The sequence below is a fragment of the Oryza sativa genome, chromosome 4, assembly GCF_034140825.1.
Source record: "Oryza sativa Japonica Group chromosome 4, ASM3414082v1".
Taxonomy (NCBI): Eukaryota; Viridiplantae; Streptophyta; class Magnoliopsida; order Poales; family Poaceae; genus Oryza; species Oryza sativa.
Window position 1 is genome coordinate 29,862,422 of NC_089038.1, and position 20,468 is coordinate 29,882,889.

Consider the following 20,468-nt stretch of genomic DNA (forward strand, 5'->3'; position numbering starts at 1 on the left):
GTGCAGCCACAAACCAACCTGCAGCAGATCATTGCCCTCGCGGGGGCATAGAATTTCGGCGGTCAAGTAGCTAGGCTACTCGCTGGAGGACCTGCAAAGGTTAATAATGCTTGGCCTGCAGTTGATGCCTCCCCGGAAGCCCCACTATATACTATTCCGTCTGGATTTTTGCACCTCAGATTAATTTCTTACGAATAATTAAAAAGATTATGGAAATTAATATAACCATCAACTCAATTAAACCCATTAACCCAGCAGGTTTGGAAATGACCATCTCACTCTTATAAGGTGGTTAGAAGTTCCCTGTCAAAATACAGAACTTTTTTATTTGTCAAATTTCGGTATATATATTTCCGGGAGCAATACCAACTACTAGTAGAATGTACCAACCACAGGCTTGTTCAACCCAAGACCTCAATCCCCTCCAATCCTTCTCCGGAGGATTAACCGAACAAAACCGATACTGTACAAATTAATGTTTCAGCAAACAGCCTCTCGGGCGCAGGTTTTCATACACGCGTTCACAAATACTACCATGATCGATAACATTAACTGGCCACATAATCTACTTCGGAGACGATGTTTTCAGACTATCTACGCGGGAAGCTAGCAGCAGCAGTGCACGGGATCGAAAGTCTTGAAACAACTGTGCCGCGCGTCAGTGTGCGCCCCTGGATATATAGTTCGTTCGTCTTACTACAATAATTTCCGGCCCTAACGCGTGGAGGATCACCCTGCGCGTCGTCCTGTGTCATGCGCCGGCCCCATGTGTCAGTGCCAGGCTAGCTAGGCTTTTCCGGATGGGCCCCCTCTCCCTCCTCCCCGCTGCCCAAACTACTAATCAATGGAGCCTACTACTTCCCTGGCCTGGATGGAGATCAGATGGATGGCAATGGGCAATGGCATCTCCTCGTCTTTGAGTCCTTCGCCATCTCCATCCCTCTTTCCGCTGAGTCGTCATTTTCAGTTTTTTTGGGGGGAAGAAGCCTTTTTCCTTGAGATAGGAGTATCTACATATCACTATATGCTCTAGCTACTAGCTAGCCTCTAGGCTCTAGCTGGTTATTATTATCATCGCGCGCGCCTACCCATTCGGCAAAATGCTCCCAACTTTCCTCAACGGCCATCCTCTCCATCGTCGTCCTCGCGAGCTCCCATCCTCAACGCATGCGCGTACGTGGCGTGACGGGAATGTATATCAGGAACGGAGCGCCATCATGACATCATCGTATGGCTGCCGGCCATGTTTCTCCAATCTGTGCATGCATGTGTGTGGGTGCATCGCATCGCATCGTCTCGATCGCCGCGCGCATATCCCTCTCCTCTCCTCTCGGTCGATCGGCTGCTAGCTTGTGCGCGCGCATGCATGCCATGCCGCCTGCGTGGCAGCGTTGTTTGTTGCCTGGTGTTGCACCTGATCTGCCATGCGGCTTTGTCTCCATCTCTCTATTGTACTACTGACTTACGGTCATGAACAAAAATAATCAAGAAAATATATATTACTGTGTTGTGTCAGAGCTGCCGCCGGCTCGGCTGGCCGGCCGCCTTGCTGGCTGATCTCCCACCCTCCTGCCCTGTGTCGTCTAATTAATTACTGTTAATATGCATAATGATGATAATTTCCCCCTTAGTTTCTAGTTTCTACTCCTCTGTCCCAAAAACAAATCTAAAATTAGATATGATACATTCTAATACAACAAATCTGTATGTATTAGAATGTGTCATATCCGATATTAGATTGATTTTTATAAGACGAAGGAAGTGCTTAAACCCGTATAGAAATACTACACTAGTACGGCTGGCAAGCTGCTACATATAGGCCTTGTTTAGTTTGGGAAAATTTTTAGGTTTGGTTCTCACATCGGATATACGTATACACATATTTAAAGTATTAAACGTAGTCTAATAACAAAACAAATTACAGATTCCGTCAGAAAACTACGAGACGAATTTATTAAGCTTAATTAATCCGTTTTTAGCAAATGTTTACTGTAGCACTACATTATCAAATCATAGCGCAATTAGGCTTAAAAGATTCATCTCGTAATTTACACGTCATCTGCGTAATTGGTTTTTTTTCTTACATTTAATATTTCATATATATGTTTAAACATTTAGACAGTGTAAAAATTTTTGTTTTGAGAAGGCCATAGTATCCAGTTCGTCTGGATTTGTTCTAGTACTCATCCCCTGTCATGTGTGGTCGTACCTATCGTACCAAGTTAACCTTATTAATGCATAGTACCATCGACGTGGCCAGCTGCTACTACTACTAGTACTAATTTACTTTGGCTTACATCGCATATATCACACATGAATATGCATGATGTGGATTAGTCGTACACCGTCCATGCATGCCGACATGCGATAAAAACTCAGCAGGATATTACTGCCTCTCCGGCGATGGTATATGGAAACGTGCGTGACGGGGACGAAAACGCGCGCACCATAATGTTTACTATTTTATTTCTGGTCAAGCCAGTTAAGATATGTTAGACCACAGTTATAGGTACTCCTTCATCCAAAAAAATCGTAGAGATGTATAACCTGCATGTCTAGATATATCTCTAGGGTTATACTTTTTTTAGAGGAGGAAGTACATACACACCTCAGTCCCACAGTAACTTTGTTTTAACAATTCTCAAACAACAAATTAGTAGTGAAAAGATACGACTATACATGGTGCCCCACATTAAAACACTTAGGGCCTATATGGGGGAGCTTTAGATTCTGAGAAACAGCTGTTTGGTAGCCAGCTTCTGAGAATCTGGAAAAACTCTGAAATCCAGCTTCTCCAGCTTCTGACTTCTTAGTTCATTTTTCAGAATCAGAAGCTGTGGACTGTTTGGGGCAGCTTCTAGCAGAAGCAGCTTTTAGGAAAAGCTGCAGCTGGGACAAGCTCTCTCAAACAGGGCCAGGTGTATTTGGCAAGCTCCAACAAAATACGCATATACCTTACCCTGATCTGTTGTAGCCCGTAATAATGCTATCTTTGTGGGGCATTTTAAATCCTGGAAGTTGTTTGTTGGATATTACACTAATTATTAAATTTTCATCATATGCTAAATATTTGCTTTTTTTCTTAACGACTTTGACTTAAATGATGAGTACACATGTCAGTTACAAGTTGCTTAATTAATATTATTTTGAATTTCATAATTAAATTAATAAATTTACTAAATTGAGTCTCTGATTTGGGTTCATATTTACTCTTTGTTCTGAATTTTGACAGTATTAAAATTTGTAAAAAATAAAAATAAAAATAAGGACCACAAGATATTCCTAGTTGCATGTTTTATTTAATAAGAAACACTCAATACTACAGTCTATGGCCATGATCATAATATCCACCTAATCAATAGTTTTTTGTTTAAGTGGGAGCTCTATTAGAGTATACTACGGTTATAGGTAAATAGCTAGATAGATAGGCGAGTTTAAACAGGAGGTACCATATTTGTTACGAAGGCATAGTAATTGAAGAAGGAAAAACGAAAAAAAATAAAATGTGCCAAGGTTTAAAATATAACATTGTAGATTGATCAATAATTAGTTGTATAGAAAGTAAAATTGTCCATTGAAAATCCAATGTAGCAATTGTATATATTAAAATCCATATACTTTTAAAATTAATATGCATGATACAATTAATTTGAGTTGCATATCAAATCAAAATTAAATTTCAATATAGTGTTTCTGCGTAAATATGAGGAAAAAATCTCATAGCTAGAGTACTCTCATCGTCTTTAAAATACAAGGGATTTTGTCTGTGAATTAGGATACCTAGAATCTGTTAGGAAGGAGAGTAGTAAATTAGGCATGGTTTAGTTCCCAACTTTTTCTTCAAACTTTCAACTTTTTCATCACATCAAAACTTTCCTACACACACAAACTTCTAACTTTTTCGTCACATCGTTCCAATTTCAATCAAACTTTCAATTTTAGCGTGAACTAAACACACCCTTAATGTATAAAAGTAAACTTGATTTAGGGATAGAGAGTGTACTCCTACATCTGAAGAAAAAAAAAAGGCTGCAGTGTACTGATGATCATCATGTGGTGTGTATATATAAGTAGGTATAGGAGCACTAACGTACGCACATAAATTAAAGCTGCGAGCTAGCCTGCTCTTGGACTAGATGTCCTGAGCATGCATGGACTAGCTTAGCTAGCCGTAACTGTGTACCCTTACTTTTGCAGTTTTTAGTTTCTGGCGTGGATCAGCTCGCGCATGCATGCATGACAGGAGAGGAAGAACTGGACGCCGGCCGACCGGCCGGCATGCATCTCCTTTTTTTGAGTGTGTGCACGTTCTTTCGGGACATGTGGCAACGGATGGCTGGGCCACTTGTCGATCGCCATGATGCTAGCTTGTAGGGACTCGTACGCCGCGTGCAACTGCTCACAAGATCTGGACTCTCGGCGTACGGCGTACTGTGGGCTTATACTGATTGCTCCTGAAAGCTGGCTCATCGCATACATATATACGTAGTACGTGCCAGTGTGCTGGCTCTCTGGTATATATAATCAAATTGTACTAAGATGATAACCAAGGAGCAGATATAGTATACTCAGTACTCACATAGCCACACGTATGTACGAAAGACAGATCAAAACAATAGAAAAGGTGTTTTTTTTTACAATCTTAAAATTGTGTAGAAGTCCAATACTTGAAGTTAAAGTTACGTGGATGTTGACATTAGAAGTTAAAATTGTGTCAGATCCCAGCTTAAGGCATTGCCATGCCAAATAAGAGGGATAATATAACTTGTTTTTTTCTAGAATTCTTTTTTAAAAGAAAAACATCCTGGCATCCAAGGTGCTAGCCTATAAGATGACAACTATAGGGATGTCGCCATATAATTGAGCGGAGTGCCAACCTAGCTTGTGCAATATCGGCTAAGACATTTAAGTCTTGATACATATTGTAAGTTTTAGTAAAGATTACATGGATTCACCTGAGGAATCATGGAATTGTATGAAAGCATTTGTGTTAGGCCATAATTTCCACATACCATGTCACATGATGGATTCATTGTGATGGCTGGGACAAATAGTGGGATCCACCTTATGGTTCCATCATACTACCCATTTTCTTGCAGTGTGTGTAATTTCATTACTTGGACCTACATGTTGCACATAAGAAAGATTTCTACAACATGAACTCTATCCCTATTATCTGCAAGTCAATGTAGGAGTGGGTCCAAAGATGGGACAACTATATATCCTTATTTATGCCATATCAATATTTGGAACTCCCTCCGTCCCAAAATATAATTTCTCCACCAACATTCTCTTTCCAACCAATTACAATCCTCCACCATTCACTTTTCCCACCTACCTCCACTACTCATCCAATCACAGCCCTCACTTCTACTCCATCCGTCCCATTTTAAATGCAGCCATGATTTCTCGCGCCCAATTTTGATCGTCCGTCTTATTTGAATAATTTTTGAAAAAAATTTAAAAACATAAGTCACGAGTAAAATACTATTCATGTTTTATCATCTCATAACAACAAAAATACTAATTATAAAAAGTTTTCAAATAAGACGGACGATCAAAATTGGACACGGAAACTCACAGTTGCACTTAAAATGGGACGGAGGGTGTACCTACTTTTTAATAACCGTGTCCAAATCTAAAACTTTTTATATTCTGGAACGGAGAGAATAGAAGTTTTTGGACATAAAAGCACCAAGGTAAGGACAATTTAGCTCGAACTGTTTGTCAGTGACCGGTTCTGATTACTTCATGTTTGAGTAGTTGTCAATTACTAATCAATTAGATTTCCTACCTGTCTTTCACGATTTCATTACTAGTAATAAAGGCTTGCACAAACATATCTACCTTTAACAATGTAACAAGATGGATACGAAGTGCATGATTAATTCCTGATTCCCTCGGGATTTTGGGGGTGGGGATGGGAAGGGAGCCTGCAGGGGGGTGGGGGAGTACGAAAAAGGTAACTTAACTGTGACGGTCGTTTCCTAGCATCGGCACAATGTACATGAAAAATCATTTATGATGCCATGAGAAACAGCTACACATATGTTGATACTGGACCTGGCACGAAGGGTTAAGAGAGATCAGTCAAAGATAGAAGAAATAGATACACATTAGTTGATAATAAGGGATATATGCCTAGCATGCATTGTATGGTTACTGACACTTAACGTGTCACACATACACAACGCATTATGCGATCATTAATTAGCTTACTAGAAGAGGAATGACATCGAGCATCACCTTGCTACCTAACACATCATCCATTCATGAAACTTTACAAGAACACAATCAACAATTTTGTAATGCTATATATCTTGCTGTGCTTCCTTTCTCACAGGAATACACATATGTAATTAAATGGTAGAAACCTTAATTTGTTGATATTCAATTAAGTATGTATGCACGATGGAGTTTTACATGCCAAACACTACATACATTGGACTGGTGCATACATATATACACCAACTTATCAGGTTCTCAATGACTACACATTTCATGTGATCATGTCTCATCTCCCTTAAATACATAATTCTCCAAATGCCTAGGGAGATCAACTATACGTGAAACTTTCTTGGCAGTGAGCCAGTGACCCCACAATTGCGTAGTAGTACCAATATGGTTTTTTTTGCACCCTGCAGATTGCATCTACTCTAGCTAGCTAGCTACTACTCATTAATTCTAGCTATTCCCATCAGGATTGTGGACGTACTATCTGTACCAAACCCTTGCTACTCTAGTAGTTTTTATCTACACATACCCTATATCCGTATACATAGCCAAATTATGTCCATATACATAGCTAGGATTTATTTTTTCTTCTGACTATGAGTGTGGACAACCAAATGTTCAGATTTATAGCTAGAGTTTGATTATTTTTTTTCCTGAGACGAAGGGAGTATGTAATTTGGGCTTGATCCCCAGGCTAACTCGGACCCATAATCCTAATTAGAATATATATGACAGTTCCACGGAAAGTTTGGAAATATATAATATAACATATGGGTCAGCAATAGGTTTGAGAATTTCCTGGCTCGCCCCTGTATAGTGTAGTATGACAGGTATATACAAACTTTAACTACAAAAGTATTATATGCATACTCCATTTAAAAAGGTTGAAACTATAGATAAATACAATTATCTACATATCATAAATGGATAAAACTATTACTATAGATTGTCCTCTCAATCTCATACATGTACATGCATGCATGTTACTATCATCTATTAATGCAATCTGAAGTAGCATAAACAACCAATACCCCACTTAATTTATCATTTTTAGTAGATTGAGTATTTACTAGTTTGAACACGTGTTGCATACCGGCATGCATTTTGTAAAACAAACAAATATGGCTTTTATGGATCAACACCATTTTTTCATATTTTTTTGAGAAATATATTGTCAAATATATATATTGTGTGCATGGGAAATCACATCATCTAGAATATGTTGAACTATACAGTATACTGATACGAGCTATGTAAACCATACTTATATATTAACATAGAAAAGAAGAAATAAGTGCATTAAACATGATACATAATTTGCATATATGTAGTTCCAGGCTTCCAGCATTTCCATAATTATGTTACAAATGCATATTGAAATCAGTATTGTGCATTAAGCAGTGTGCAGACAACCACCAGCTGTTTAAAAGTTGATACATAGATAAAAATCATAGGCTAGATCTATTAACCACTACACATGACATTGCTTACATCTTCCACTACTAGTTCTGGCATATTCAGCAATAAAAACCTTTCCTCATATATGGATGAAGAATCAAGAAAAATGAAGAAATATGCACAAATAATTTCTTGAAGATGATTAATTAACACATGTGTTTCACTGTAGATAGTCCATGCATGTAATACGGTTGAGTGTTGTCCCTTTTTTTTTTCCGTCTAGCACTATCAAAAACTCCCAACACATTTCGTTCTCCAACCTCCAGCAAAATTGTAGCATGTAGTCAACAATGCTAAAGTCTTACTACCAACACAGCATATGACTCTTCTATCAAAAAACAAAATGTTACATATCTATCTATATATAGACACCTGACTGGATTTAGAAAATCAGTAACAAACTTGCTGCGATATAACAAAGACTTTTTGTTTTTTTCTAAAAAAACGAATTAATTGTGTTGTTTGAGAAGAGAAGGTAATTAATTACTTAACTAGTAGTAAATCTAAAACCTTAGTTCCCTATGGTTGAAGATGTGCCCAATTATAATAATCCCCATGCAAAGGTTTTCCGTCGATTTCCGTATGATTGGCTCCTGACAGTAGTTGAATTGCAAGCTAGTTCAGGCAAGTCATTGTTTATGACGTTTTCATGCAAAACAATGCAGAGAACTTCTGAACTCTCTTTCTGCCTTCGAAAATCCAATCTTCTAAATTGATTGCATATGACTTCTAATTGTTCGGTCTTAGGGGAAAAATACTCTCTTTTTTCTGAACTAACTGACTTTGTATATTAAGAAAAGGAGAGAGCATATATATTATTCTTTTACTTGAATATATCTATATATGTTTATGCAATTTATTTTTAAATATAATAAATTAATGAATTGCGCAATTGATGCAAAAGTGATATGAGTTAGTTCTCTGACAAAATTATGAGATAAGAGATACTTGAGTTTCTCATTCTTATCTAGACCAACTATACAAAATAATATATGTACATATTTTGTGATTTACCACTATTAGAAGATTACACAGAAGTGAGTCTATACAAAGTGGCACACGTTTCTTCTTGAGTAACTGTGAATGGAGGAAGGAAGCACAGCAAAACAATCTAGATATGCACTAAGAAACTACTAGTATGTTGGATGAATGAAAAGGTATATATATACATATATTGAGAAGGATAATTTTACCATTCTTGAAAATATATCGAGAGATACCATATTTTTTTAATACAAAACATGGTACCTCCATATTAGATACCTCAAGATACTTTCTCAAAGATAGTCAAATTTCTCTTGTTTCCTAAAGACCACACCAATCAGGTGCGTCAACAAACATCATGTGGAAGAAATAAGCTTGATTGCAGGTTCAACATGGATGGAGTGAATGGTCAGAAAAGAAAACGAAGAGAAAAACCATGCAATGGAAAGGAAAAACAAGTAGACACATATACATATAGACAGTCTCGTTCTCTGTTTTTTTTTCTTTTTACCTCCCCATAACTCCCCACTCCTTTTTCCAGCATACAATGGACCAAAAGTACTTTTGTAAGCAGGCACAGCATCTATATATCTATTCTGGCCTTACCTGTGCAAAAGGATCCCCATCCTACACCTTGCTAGTTATGGATACCTATTGCCGAGTCAGTGGGTGTCATTGCCCCCGTTGCTCCCAGCAAACATACACGCCGTACCTACTCACTGCAGTGAAAAGGAGAAGAGGGAGAAGAAAAGAAAATTTGTGTGTATACATAAACGCACACACATGCTCTCTCTCTTACTGATTCGTACACAAAAAGGACAAGAACAGAATAGCAACCAAGACTACTTCTGCAAGAGATGTGTACATCTACGCACAACACTGTTCCTACTCCTACAGCAACAGTAAGAAGTTAGAACTGAGGTCCTCCTCCCCCATAAATTCTTAAGAGACGTACAAAGAAGTTAAGGCCAGTTGCAAGTGCCCGGTGCCCCTCTTTACAGACTGCCAAGACCATAAAGAACTCTTGGAGTGTATGCCACTCAAGGCCCAGACAATCCAAACTAGACGTAATTTGGCCCACTGTGGGGGTTATTTTTTTGTTCGACTTGGGTAAAAAACACAACAGAAGGAGAAAAAAAAAGTTAATTTGTTCTTCCTTGTGCATGCCTACCACATGATCCATGCCATCGATCGTGATCAAACAGATGGTACATATTATAGTATCTATGGACAGAGAATTGAACGAAAAGACTTCAGCACACCGGCAAAAAGGCATGAAGATGAAAACAATGCCAGCATTCAGCGCATACTAAATGTAAGAGATGACGAGAAGTGAAGTACAAAGAATGGAAGAGATAATTTAGAGTTTAAAGGGCTGACCTGAAGTACCAGAAGTGTCTTATCTCCATATGTATATGCATGAGGACTGGAGTGCTGTTCGCAGCTCCCTTAATCTTCCGTCAATGTGGTCGCCTTGTCTTTCGGGAATTGTGTTGCCACTTCAATCTAAGAGGATAGTAGAGAGATCGCACAAATATATATATGATGCAATAAGGACAAGCATATGGCACTTTATGGTGATATGATTCAGATCTTTGAAGCGTAAAGCTTTGGGGGTGCAAATTTGGAGGTGTGTTATCATATGTAAGGGTAAAAAGGATTCACCTTCCAAGCTGCCGAGGAATCACCCAGTAAAATCGGGATGGGAATATAACAGCACGAAGAAATAAAACGCAATAGTACTTTGGTGCTTGAATAAGAAGAATGAGATATCTAAACCCAAATAAAAACATTAATAATTCATTAATTCGCCTAATTTTTCTCTATATATTCTCAAACAAACATAAGAATGTGAATGGCCAAAAACAAAAAAGGAAACCAAAAGTTATGCTAACTCTATGATCAAAGTTATGATGGAGAATTGCAAAAGGTGGAGAAGTAGAAGAAGGCAGCAGACGGAAGATGGATTTTTTGAACTTTCCTTTGGTACGCTCCCGATCGATCGAGGTGGCCTGATCCCTCCTTCACAGATCGAGATCCAACGAGGAGTGCGCCTCTCTCTTGGATGACGACGATGACGACGGCGACGACGCGGCAGAGGACTCCGCTCCAGCTGCACCAGCCGGCATGTGTGGAGGCAATTCCAGCGACCTCAATGGTGCAGGCCTTTGCCACCCGGGCATCCGTAGCGACAATGCATTGGCGTCGTGGCCGCTCGACGACTGGCCGCCGTCCGGATGTGGGTTATCGAGGTTGACTCCGAACAGCCGGACGCGCTTCGATGCCGCCGCTGGGTTGTTGACGTGCGGCACCGAGTCGACAACCATGGGCAGGCCGGCGGTGACTACGGGGCTCGGGTGGTGCACCGTAATGTGGAGTTGGTGAGGAGGCGGAGGTGGCGACGGCGGCGGTGGCAAGGGCGGGTGCTGATGAATCCCCGTCCCTGGGGAGCCGAAGAAGACGAGCTGCCTCGCCGGCACAGCGGGGTTGATGTTGCGGAAGTCGAAGCCCTGGCGAAAGCGGTGATGCTCGTAGAGCGTGGCGGGCGGCGCGGGCGGCATGAAGAAGGCGCCCGCGCCGCCGCCCCACGGGCCGTAGGGCGAGGTCATGGGGAGCGGTAGGCGCTGGAAGCGGTGCGGGTCGCGGACGTCGGCGCGGCGCTTCCAGTCGATGAAGAGGCGGTCGCGGGTGGCCTCGGCGGCGCCGCGGCAGAAGGAGACGGTGTCCCCGGCGTCGAGGCGCTTCTCCTTGACGAAGCGGCTCCAACCCTTGGTCATGACGTAGCTCTGGCTGCTGTTCCAGTAGGAGTAGCGGAAGCGCCATAGCTTGCCGGTTCGGTCCTCGAAGCTGAGGAGAAGGCCCTTCTCGTTCGCCGCCGAGTCCAGCGGGAAGTACTTCTCGGCGTGCTGCTTCGGGATCACCAGCCGGTTCAGCTTCCCCACGTCGCTCGGCGTCACCACCTTGTCGAACATGTGCTCCTTCTCGATCACCTCCACGTCCTCGCCGCCACCGCCGCCGCCACTCCCCGACGCTCCCGCACCGTCGCTCGACCGGAAGGGAGAGCCCGACGCCGACGTGGACGCCGCCGCGGAAGCGGTGGCGGAAGGGGAGACCGATGTCGGGGAGGACGATGAGGCGGTGGCCGCCGCCGCCGCCGACGTCATGAAGGGGATCTCGCGGGGCGAGGCCTCCGCCTCCTCCTCCTCTTCATCCTGCTCCTGCTCCATCTCCTGTTCCCCTTCCTCCTCCTCCTCCTCTTCCTTGGAAAACCTACTACTCGTTGTAGCAAACTCCATATATATCTAGTAGATACTACTACCTCCCCCTAGCGGCGGCGCCCTCCGCTCCGCCTCTGCCTCCGGCGTCCACCTCGATCCCGTCCCCTTTTCCAGCGTGCCTCCGTCGCACGCGGCGTGGAGATGTGATGGCGATGCGGTCGTCCCGCCGGCGCGGCGCGCAGCGGGAGGGGGCCGGGAGAGCGAGCGAGCGAGCGAGAGAGAGATAGGAGGAGAGGAGACAGGGAGAGTCGGAGAGAGAGAGGAGGACGGGATCTATCTCCCAAGCCGTGGTATGGTACGAGCCTATCTATCTCATCTATCTATCTACCTACCTGCGCGCGCCGCGCCGCGCGCGTGTTTGCGTGTGTGCGCCCTCTCGCGTCGCGTATGCGAGAACGAATTTTGACCGGCTCGGAGACGACACGAGCGCGCCAGGCCCGGCCGGGGAGGAGGAGGCGATTTCATCTAATCTAGCCAATCCAGCGCCACAGCCAGAGAGGAGGGATGATGCGGGCTGCTGCTGCTGCTGCTGCGGCTCGCGCTGGCATTGACCGGCCTGCCTCGCGCGCGCGCGTTTGGATCTTGCTGCGAGCGAGCGCGAGGGAGGGGTTGGGGGTTGGGTTTTCGATCGGCGTGGTGGGGTGCGCGCGGTGGGAGAAGAAAGGAGGGGAAGCTACTAGGCCGGGCAGGGCATGTAACTGCAGCCCGGTAATTAGGTAATGGGAATTGATGGTGCTGCTTTTTACCTTTTTCTGCTTGTTGTTTGGGTAGGCTTGTGTGAGGCTGTGTGAGGAAAGCTGCTGCTGCTGCTTCTGCGCCTGCCTGCGCTCGCGTTCCGGCCCACCGGTGGGAGATGGGGAGTGGAAGCGAAGAGTGCGCCGAAGCGATGTGGAGGGGGAGGGTGTGAGGGACTTGCCCTAGAAGATTCCTGGAAGGTGACTGTGGATTGCTAGCACTTGCACTTACATTGGATTAGTAATCTATATTAGGAGTATTGTATCAGCTGGTCCTAATTCTGCCTCTGCCATCGTCTGTATTAATTTCGGTCTTGTGTAAAAACCTAGGATTCACGCGCGCTCCTATCCAGTACGTGATGCAAAGCTGTATTAGCCACTGATGGTCACATGATTCGCGGTTATAAAAATGTCTCCAGTGATGCGCCATCATTTGCAGTAGCATATAAATATGAAATGTTCTTTCAGAGAGCAACACCCGTGTGGTCCATCAGGGGAGCACACTTTCTCCCTTGACCGTAGCCACAGGGCGGAAGGATCATTGACGGTGCGCATGTATGGTGGTGAGATGGTCGTATAAGAGCCCGGAGAGGAAAAACAACGGCTGGATAGCTGATAGCATTTGCGAGTTGCGACTAGTGTTATTGGCCCAAATTAAAAGGGTGATACTGTAAGTGATGAGAAGGGAGATCATATATATGCATATTGATGTAAACAGACATCAGAGTTGACCACGGTAGAAGATTTGACATTCTGTGTCTATGTACGTATTCATGATAGAAACCCTTCCATATAGTCGGAAGTTTAGTGGATTATCAAACATTGGATTGATTCTGATAGTTACCTACGGGTAATAACTACTATATAACAATAGAATATCCGTACTTAACCGTAACCGAGTTCCCTATTTTAATATTTAATTATAATAATTTTCTTTTATAACTAGGAAAGTAGCCCGCGCATTCGCGCGGGCATGTATTGTACACATGATTAAACTTTTCAGTTTAGCCGATTTTATAGGGCATCACCAAAATTTCGGTCCGAAATTTTGAACAAATTTTAGTTGAATTTGAACAAATATTACCAAAATTCATGAAAAAATAAAAAAATTTGGCCAAAATAATATCGTATCGGAGGGGTCTGAAATGGCCGAAATTTCCAACCCTGATTGTACATTGCGTTTGAAATATCTATATAAACAGAATATCAATCGGCTGACACCTATTATGTTTAAAAGTACTTTTTTTATTTGAATAAGACACATTAGGTGAAGCCTCCGCTGTTTGGCATTTTGCTTTGATAATTTTTCCAAGATATTTGTTAGGTTTAAAAATATATCATATTTAATACATCTGTATTAATAATTATCTATGATCTCTTTATTATATAGAAGGAAGTTCGATTCAGTTTGTTTGGAAAACATGTCTAACAAATCAAGTGTAAATTAGAACTAAGGTGTTTGGCCATTTTTTTAATAGAATGTTTACATGCTTTATTTTTTTACGAATTCTAAAGAACTATATTGTTAATAAATATGTTTTATTTGTACCATCAAGTAGTTCTCCTTCTAGTAGGTTTAAGTTAATGTAAGTTGTTACATACTTACATATAAATTAATAAAGACATGTCATATACCTCGCTTCCTTCTGATTTGTGCGATCTATACTATCTTTTTCAAAAGAATGTACCTAGTTAACATGAATTCAAAATTTTAAATTTAATAGTAACAAATATAACTTTTCAAAGAACTATATACTGCGAACCTTAGTGCGGTTTATATATTTAATAATATATGGAGAAAGTCATAATGCTATGATATATGATAGATGTAAGGCCATTAATGTCTAAGAATTTTAAAATTGTTATGAAAATGGAACATGCAATGGTTGGTCTAATTTTAGTGAAATGTAAGAACCCATTTTTTACGAACTTATTATATTTTCTATTACCTACTTTATTTTATATTTTATACCAGTTCAAAATATAGGCTTTTTGGATCTTTAAATCATTGTTTTAATTATAAATATAACAATATTTAGATTAGAAATAAGATGCATACCTTGCAATTTATGCATGTTTTAATATTTTTGATTACTTTTGGCTATACAAACAGGAAGGGGTAGAGTGGAGAGCTCAAGCCGAGAAGGGATGGGACGAGTAGTGCCGTGTTATACGTATGTTGGGGGGGGGAGGGCGAAGTGGAGAGGTGTTTTTTTTCTATTTTATCTAAATGATTTAAGTAAAACCGATGATCTATTTTTTTTTCTCAATTTTTTTGTTATTTTTTCTAATTTTTAAAACGTAACACATTGCGGCTTAAGATTTTCTAAAAAGTATATCTATTGGTTGAAAATAATGGATCTACATACTTAAGTGGAAACTGATGGTCAAATGATTTTTCTTCCAATTTGTAAAGTTTTGTTTTTATTTAAGGTGCAACACGTGACACCTTAAGTGCGCTCAGAGGATGTACAATGATTTACGATAATATAATACTTATTTTCATTTTGTATTATGGTCTGTCTTTTTTCTATTTGGTTACCATGCAAAAGAACGGTGTCTATGTTTAAATCACGTATTTTCATTTTTATATAGTGAAATATGGGTATCATGGATCTTAAATTATCTATTAATTATAAATAAAGCAAAAATTCAAATAAGTTAACATTATGATTTAAGAGGAAGAGAGAGTTGAAGGGAAGAGATTGCGCGTGGATATAATTTTAATAATTATTTTTACCGGGTTGTAGTGTTTTAGTTGCAATTAGTTTTTTAACTAAAAATTGAAAAACAATTTATTGATTGATTAAAATATATCATTTGTACTTGTCTTTTCCAGTATATTCACAGTAGATATTAAAAATACAAACACTACAATCTAGTAATGTTATTTTGACTTATTCTAATGTTATAATGGGGGAGTAGCTTTTTAAAGCATTCATCTGTCTTTAAATGTAAAATAATCAAATAATCTAAAGACATAAGTTTATGAAATATTAGTTGTGTGAGTTAGATGTTATAGTTGCTTATTTTTTGCATAGGTTTTGCTTTCTAACAAACATATTTTTGAAACATTACTCATAGAATATTCATTTTACTTTTATGATTGTAGACCTAATTTAATTATTATGAAGTTATGTATGATGATAAAATCTATATTATTATCATTATTTTATATGTTTTTATAATTGCTTGAAAGGCACGCAAAAGTCAGGAAATCTAAACCAAAATGGCATTTTTTTCAAAGGTAAATAGTAGTGAAATTTGGTCTTCAACTGTAAATTTAGTTATAAATAATCTAAAGATTTACGCGGATCAGAAATTAGTTGTGTGATTTAGAAGCTTAATTGTTTAACACAAAATTATTGCTTATCTAACTAATAAGGCATGAAAATAGGAGAAGGAATAGGTGAAAAGTGGAGAAATGAATTGAAGGAAGAGGAGGCGTACATACATACGTTCGTTTTTGTAAAAAAAAAAAGTAACTTATACATACATTCTTAGGTGGGCCCAGGTTTAGGAGAGGAATTTTTTCTTGAAAATTAATCTAATGGTTGTAAATAATGGGTCCACCAAATTTAATGAAAATATGTTTTGTTATTTTAGAATTTTTAATAATTTCACTAATTTATTAGAGCATCACATGGCAACTTAGGAGCGCTTGTAGGATGTCATATGGCTAATTATGAGCATTTTTTTTTGATGTTTAATGGACTTTTAGACATTTAATCTAATGTTCTAAAATATTAATCGTGTCCACCAATTTAAATGAAAATCGACAGTGATATTTATGTAAATTTATAGAGTAATATGTTTTATCATTAAATAATAGTAAATATATTTTAAATATCATCATTTTTTTACAATGGTACTAAGTACGTATGTTTTTTTTTGCTAATTGATTTTATGGTAATTCTGTGGGTAGTTTTTTTTCTTCTGACGCAAATAGTAGGTAAGCTTCATTCGTTTCTTCAGTTGTACATATGTAAGTTTTTCCCATATACATAAATACGTAATATTTAGGATAATTCTTTTATGATTTTGACCTTTCTCTTAAAAGTTTTATTTAGGACTTTTTTTTAAGTTGATTGTATATATTTGTGTTGTAAAGACCTTTGGAGCAAATAAATTCTAAACTCAAACCAATCAAAACCATGGAATCAAGTAGATATATGGATTAAAAATTATAGCAATTAACTTGAACTTATCTAACTGTTGATTCCTTTTATCTGAAATTGATTACTGTAAAATAGGAATAGAGAATAGGAGAGGAGGGTATGGGGTAGATGGACAGATTGACAGACGGACGTACGTACGTAGGAGGTGGTGGGGTAGGGGTGGGGTGGGATTTAAATTTAATCTAATAGTCTAAAATATCGGGCCCACCAATTTAAGTGAAAATAGACGGTTAGATTTAATAGAGCCACGTGGCGGCCTAGGAGCATTTGTAGGAGCACCACGTGGCGGCTTGAGAGCGTTTGTAGGGAGTTTAATGGACTTTTAGTATATAATAGATAATAGATAGAAGATAGATATGTTCTTTTATAGCTGGACACTTAATTTTATTCATGAACTAGATTTTTCTGATAATTTGAGACACAATTTTGATAAGCTGTGAGAAATATAATACCTACATTATTGGACCATATAATTTAGGGGTGTTGTATGGCCTCATATCACTGAGGACGAGTTGGGAGTATTAACTGAGCCCAAAGGACTGGATCTAATTTTATTTTAACTCTCACGCTAACCATGTATGGTGAGGAGAGAGAACGAAAAGGAGGGCGACTTCGTTTTTACGCTAGTAGAGATGGCACAAATTATCTAAATAATGTACTTACCGGTGTAGTACATCTAATAAGGGAAAAGCAAGCATCAGGATATAGCTTTGTAAAACTTTGGCAACATGACCGAAGTAAAAAAAAGAATGATCTACTGTGCAAACTCAGTCTAAGCTTTCCAAAGGACGTGACTACACAGCTAGTGGTAGCTGGTTTGTCTAAACCAGCTACCACTTTATATATGATAGACACTACCGACCTATATTTCAAATACAATTTTCTCTAAAACTGCTCATCTGATCTACGATCCGATTACACTGTTGTGTTCGTAACAATTAAATCTTTATAACAAGATCTCATATGATTATATTTTGATGAAAAAATATAAATTACTTTTATAATATATCTAAATTACTTTTACATTTCACTAAGTTACTTTTTAGACATATAAAAGTAATTCAATAAAGCCTAAAAGTAATTTAAATATACTATAGAAGTAACTTATAACAAAAAGAAAGTAAGTTCTATAATATATGTTAATTACTTTAAAACTTTATTGAATTTACTTTTATATGTTTAAGAAGTAACTTAGTGAAATCTAAATGTAATTTAGATATATTATAAAAGTAAATTGTGATTTTTTATCGAAATATAATCATGTGAGATCTTGTTGTAAAGATTTAATTGTTATGAACACAACGGTGTAATCGGATCGTAGATCAGATGAGTAGTTTAAGAGAAAATTGTATTTGAAGCATAGATGGTAGGAATATTTTTTCTACTTGTATGATCAATTAGTACTATAGTAAAATAAGATTCTTTAAGACACATATCTGGACAATGGCTGATCGTATCTAGACAATGGCTAGCGTCACTCGTTATAACTAAATTAAGAGCGCTCTCAATTTAGATTTTGCGCTTTCCAAAGGGTGGTTACAAGCATGGCGGGAGATGGTGGGCCCATGAATCAACTGGTTGGGCTCATGTGACCTCGTCCTTGTCATGATATGGGGATCAACGGGATCAATATGACACGCCTGCCGACCAGAGATGAGTTGCTCGTGTAGACTCGGTTCGTAGGCTGCAACCAATCAAGGCCAACCACAACATTAGCTCTGACAGACGCAGACGATAATACTCCACTTGTTTTTTCATAAAGTAAATTTCACATAGATTTTGGTACGTATCATATAACCTTAGATATTTTAATAATAAAGTTTCGTAAAACCACACTATTGATCATTTCAACTTTAGTCTTACAATATTTTTAGTCTACAATTATATATTAAATTTATGAGTTTTACATCCATCATACAGATGTTACATCCATATACTCCCTCCATCCCGTTTTAAGTTTAATTGTGAGTTTCCCTATCCAACGTTTGACCATCGGTTTTATTTTAAAAAAATAAATAAAAGTCACGCATATAGTATTATTCATGTTTTATCATCTAATAACAATAAAAGTATTAATTATAATTTTTTTTAATAAGACAAATGGTCAAACGTTAGACACGAAAATCCGCAATTGCATTTAAAAGGGGATGGAAAGAGTAAGTATAGCCTTTTCAAATTTTGACATTATGAGTATGTCAAATTGATCAACTACGTGGTTTTGTGAAACTTTATAATTATAATGCTCATGGTTATATGCCACGTGATAATATCTCTGTGATTTCGTACAACTTACAGCATAGTAGAAGATGTTTTATGACTCTTTTTCATACTTTATGTGACGTGTGTACAAATAAGTGCACAGCAAAGCAAATCCTGCCTACCCTCCGTACACCTTTGATCGTTTTTATCGCAACGGAAAATGCATACATACACACATTTAGTTTCGCTTAATTCAGTTATGAATCAAAAGACATTTTTGAAAACTTGGCATTTACAATTAATATGTCATAGCCTTATTCAATAGTGACCAGAGAAAAAAAACATCTACATCCCTATTTTGTGGATGTATATATATATGTATGTTCATGGCCTATTTTGTTGTTTAGCCCCTACATTTTTGCATTGAAGCCTCTTGATAATATTTTTGGTAATATATCCATATATTTAGGACGGAGGTAGTATTAGAAAAGCAACATTGCCCTCGTCGGTAAGTGAGTAAATGAGCCACCCTCGTTTTATTCTCAATGTGCTTTTCTCTCGTGAGTCATCTCTTCTCTTGCATCTTCGTCGTCTCGTTGGTCACGACCTTAGCTTCAAATTAGTGCCTCCGTTGTCACTTCTTAGATGGATCTTCTCACTCATGTGCAAATCTGACCTGGATTTGGCCCCTTCGTCTCATTTCCCCTATTCCCCTCTCATCTCGAAAATTGGTGGTGGACATCCCCGCTAGACCTAGAGTCATCCATGCATGCATCAACACCACCTTCTGGAGTTCTTCCCAAATCTATGTTATCACTGCTATCAGTCGTCCTTCCAATACATCTTATCGATGTTGTTGTGGTCAGATCGAGCCGTCATGGCAAGGGGCCAGTGGCCGCTACAGGCAATGGTGAAAGACTAGTGACCATGGTGTTTTCCCGTCATCAACGAGATCTTCTCAGCGGAAACGATCCTTTGGTGTTTGATCTTTAGGTTCCTCATTTCCACTTTCTCCCACATCCCTTTCCTAGTCTCTTGGTCTTGGACCACACACATGGTCCTAGACCTAGACCACTTTCTCTAGAACCAACTGTGCCTTCTATAGGGTACGTTGGCACCACTTTCGAGGCTATTTGTTTATCCATGGTGGCATCCAAATCTAGGTGGCAATTGAAATAAGACACCGACGACACACGTTATATATTAATGCTCTAACCCATCGAAGCCTTGAACATTTTTTTTTGTAAATAGCCAACTCAACTCGACTCGACTGCATGCTACAATGTCATTGCTCCAAAGAAAGTAAATCATTGTAAAGTGGCATTTTTTAAAGAAAAAATCCTATAAATTAACTACTCCCTCATTCTAAATTAGTGTTTAAAAATTGTGTCAAAATATAGCAA

At 39.1% G+C, this 20,468-nt stretch overlaps 1 protein-coding gene across 1 annotated transcript; it reads right to left on the reverse strand.

Moving 5' to 3' along the window:
* Positions 1-10,450: 10,450 nt before the first annotated feature.
* On the reverse strand, positions 10,451-12,248 carry LOC9272089 (B3 domain-containing protein Os04g0581400-like). The gene has a single exon (XM_015778621.3). The coding sequence runs from the start codon at positions 11,970-11,972 to the stop codon at positions 10,701-10,703; it is 1,272 nt and encodes a 423-aa protein (XP_015634107.2). The 5' UTR covers positions 11,973-12,248; the 3' UTR covers positions 10,451-10,700.
* Between the last annotated feature and the right edge of the window lie 8,220 nt (positions 12,249-20,468).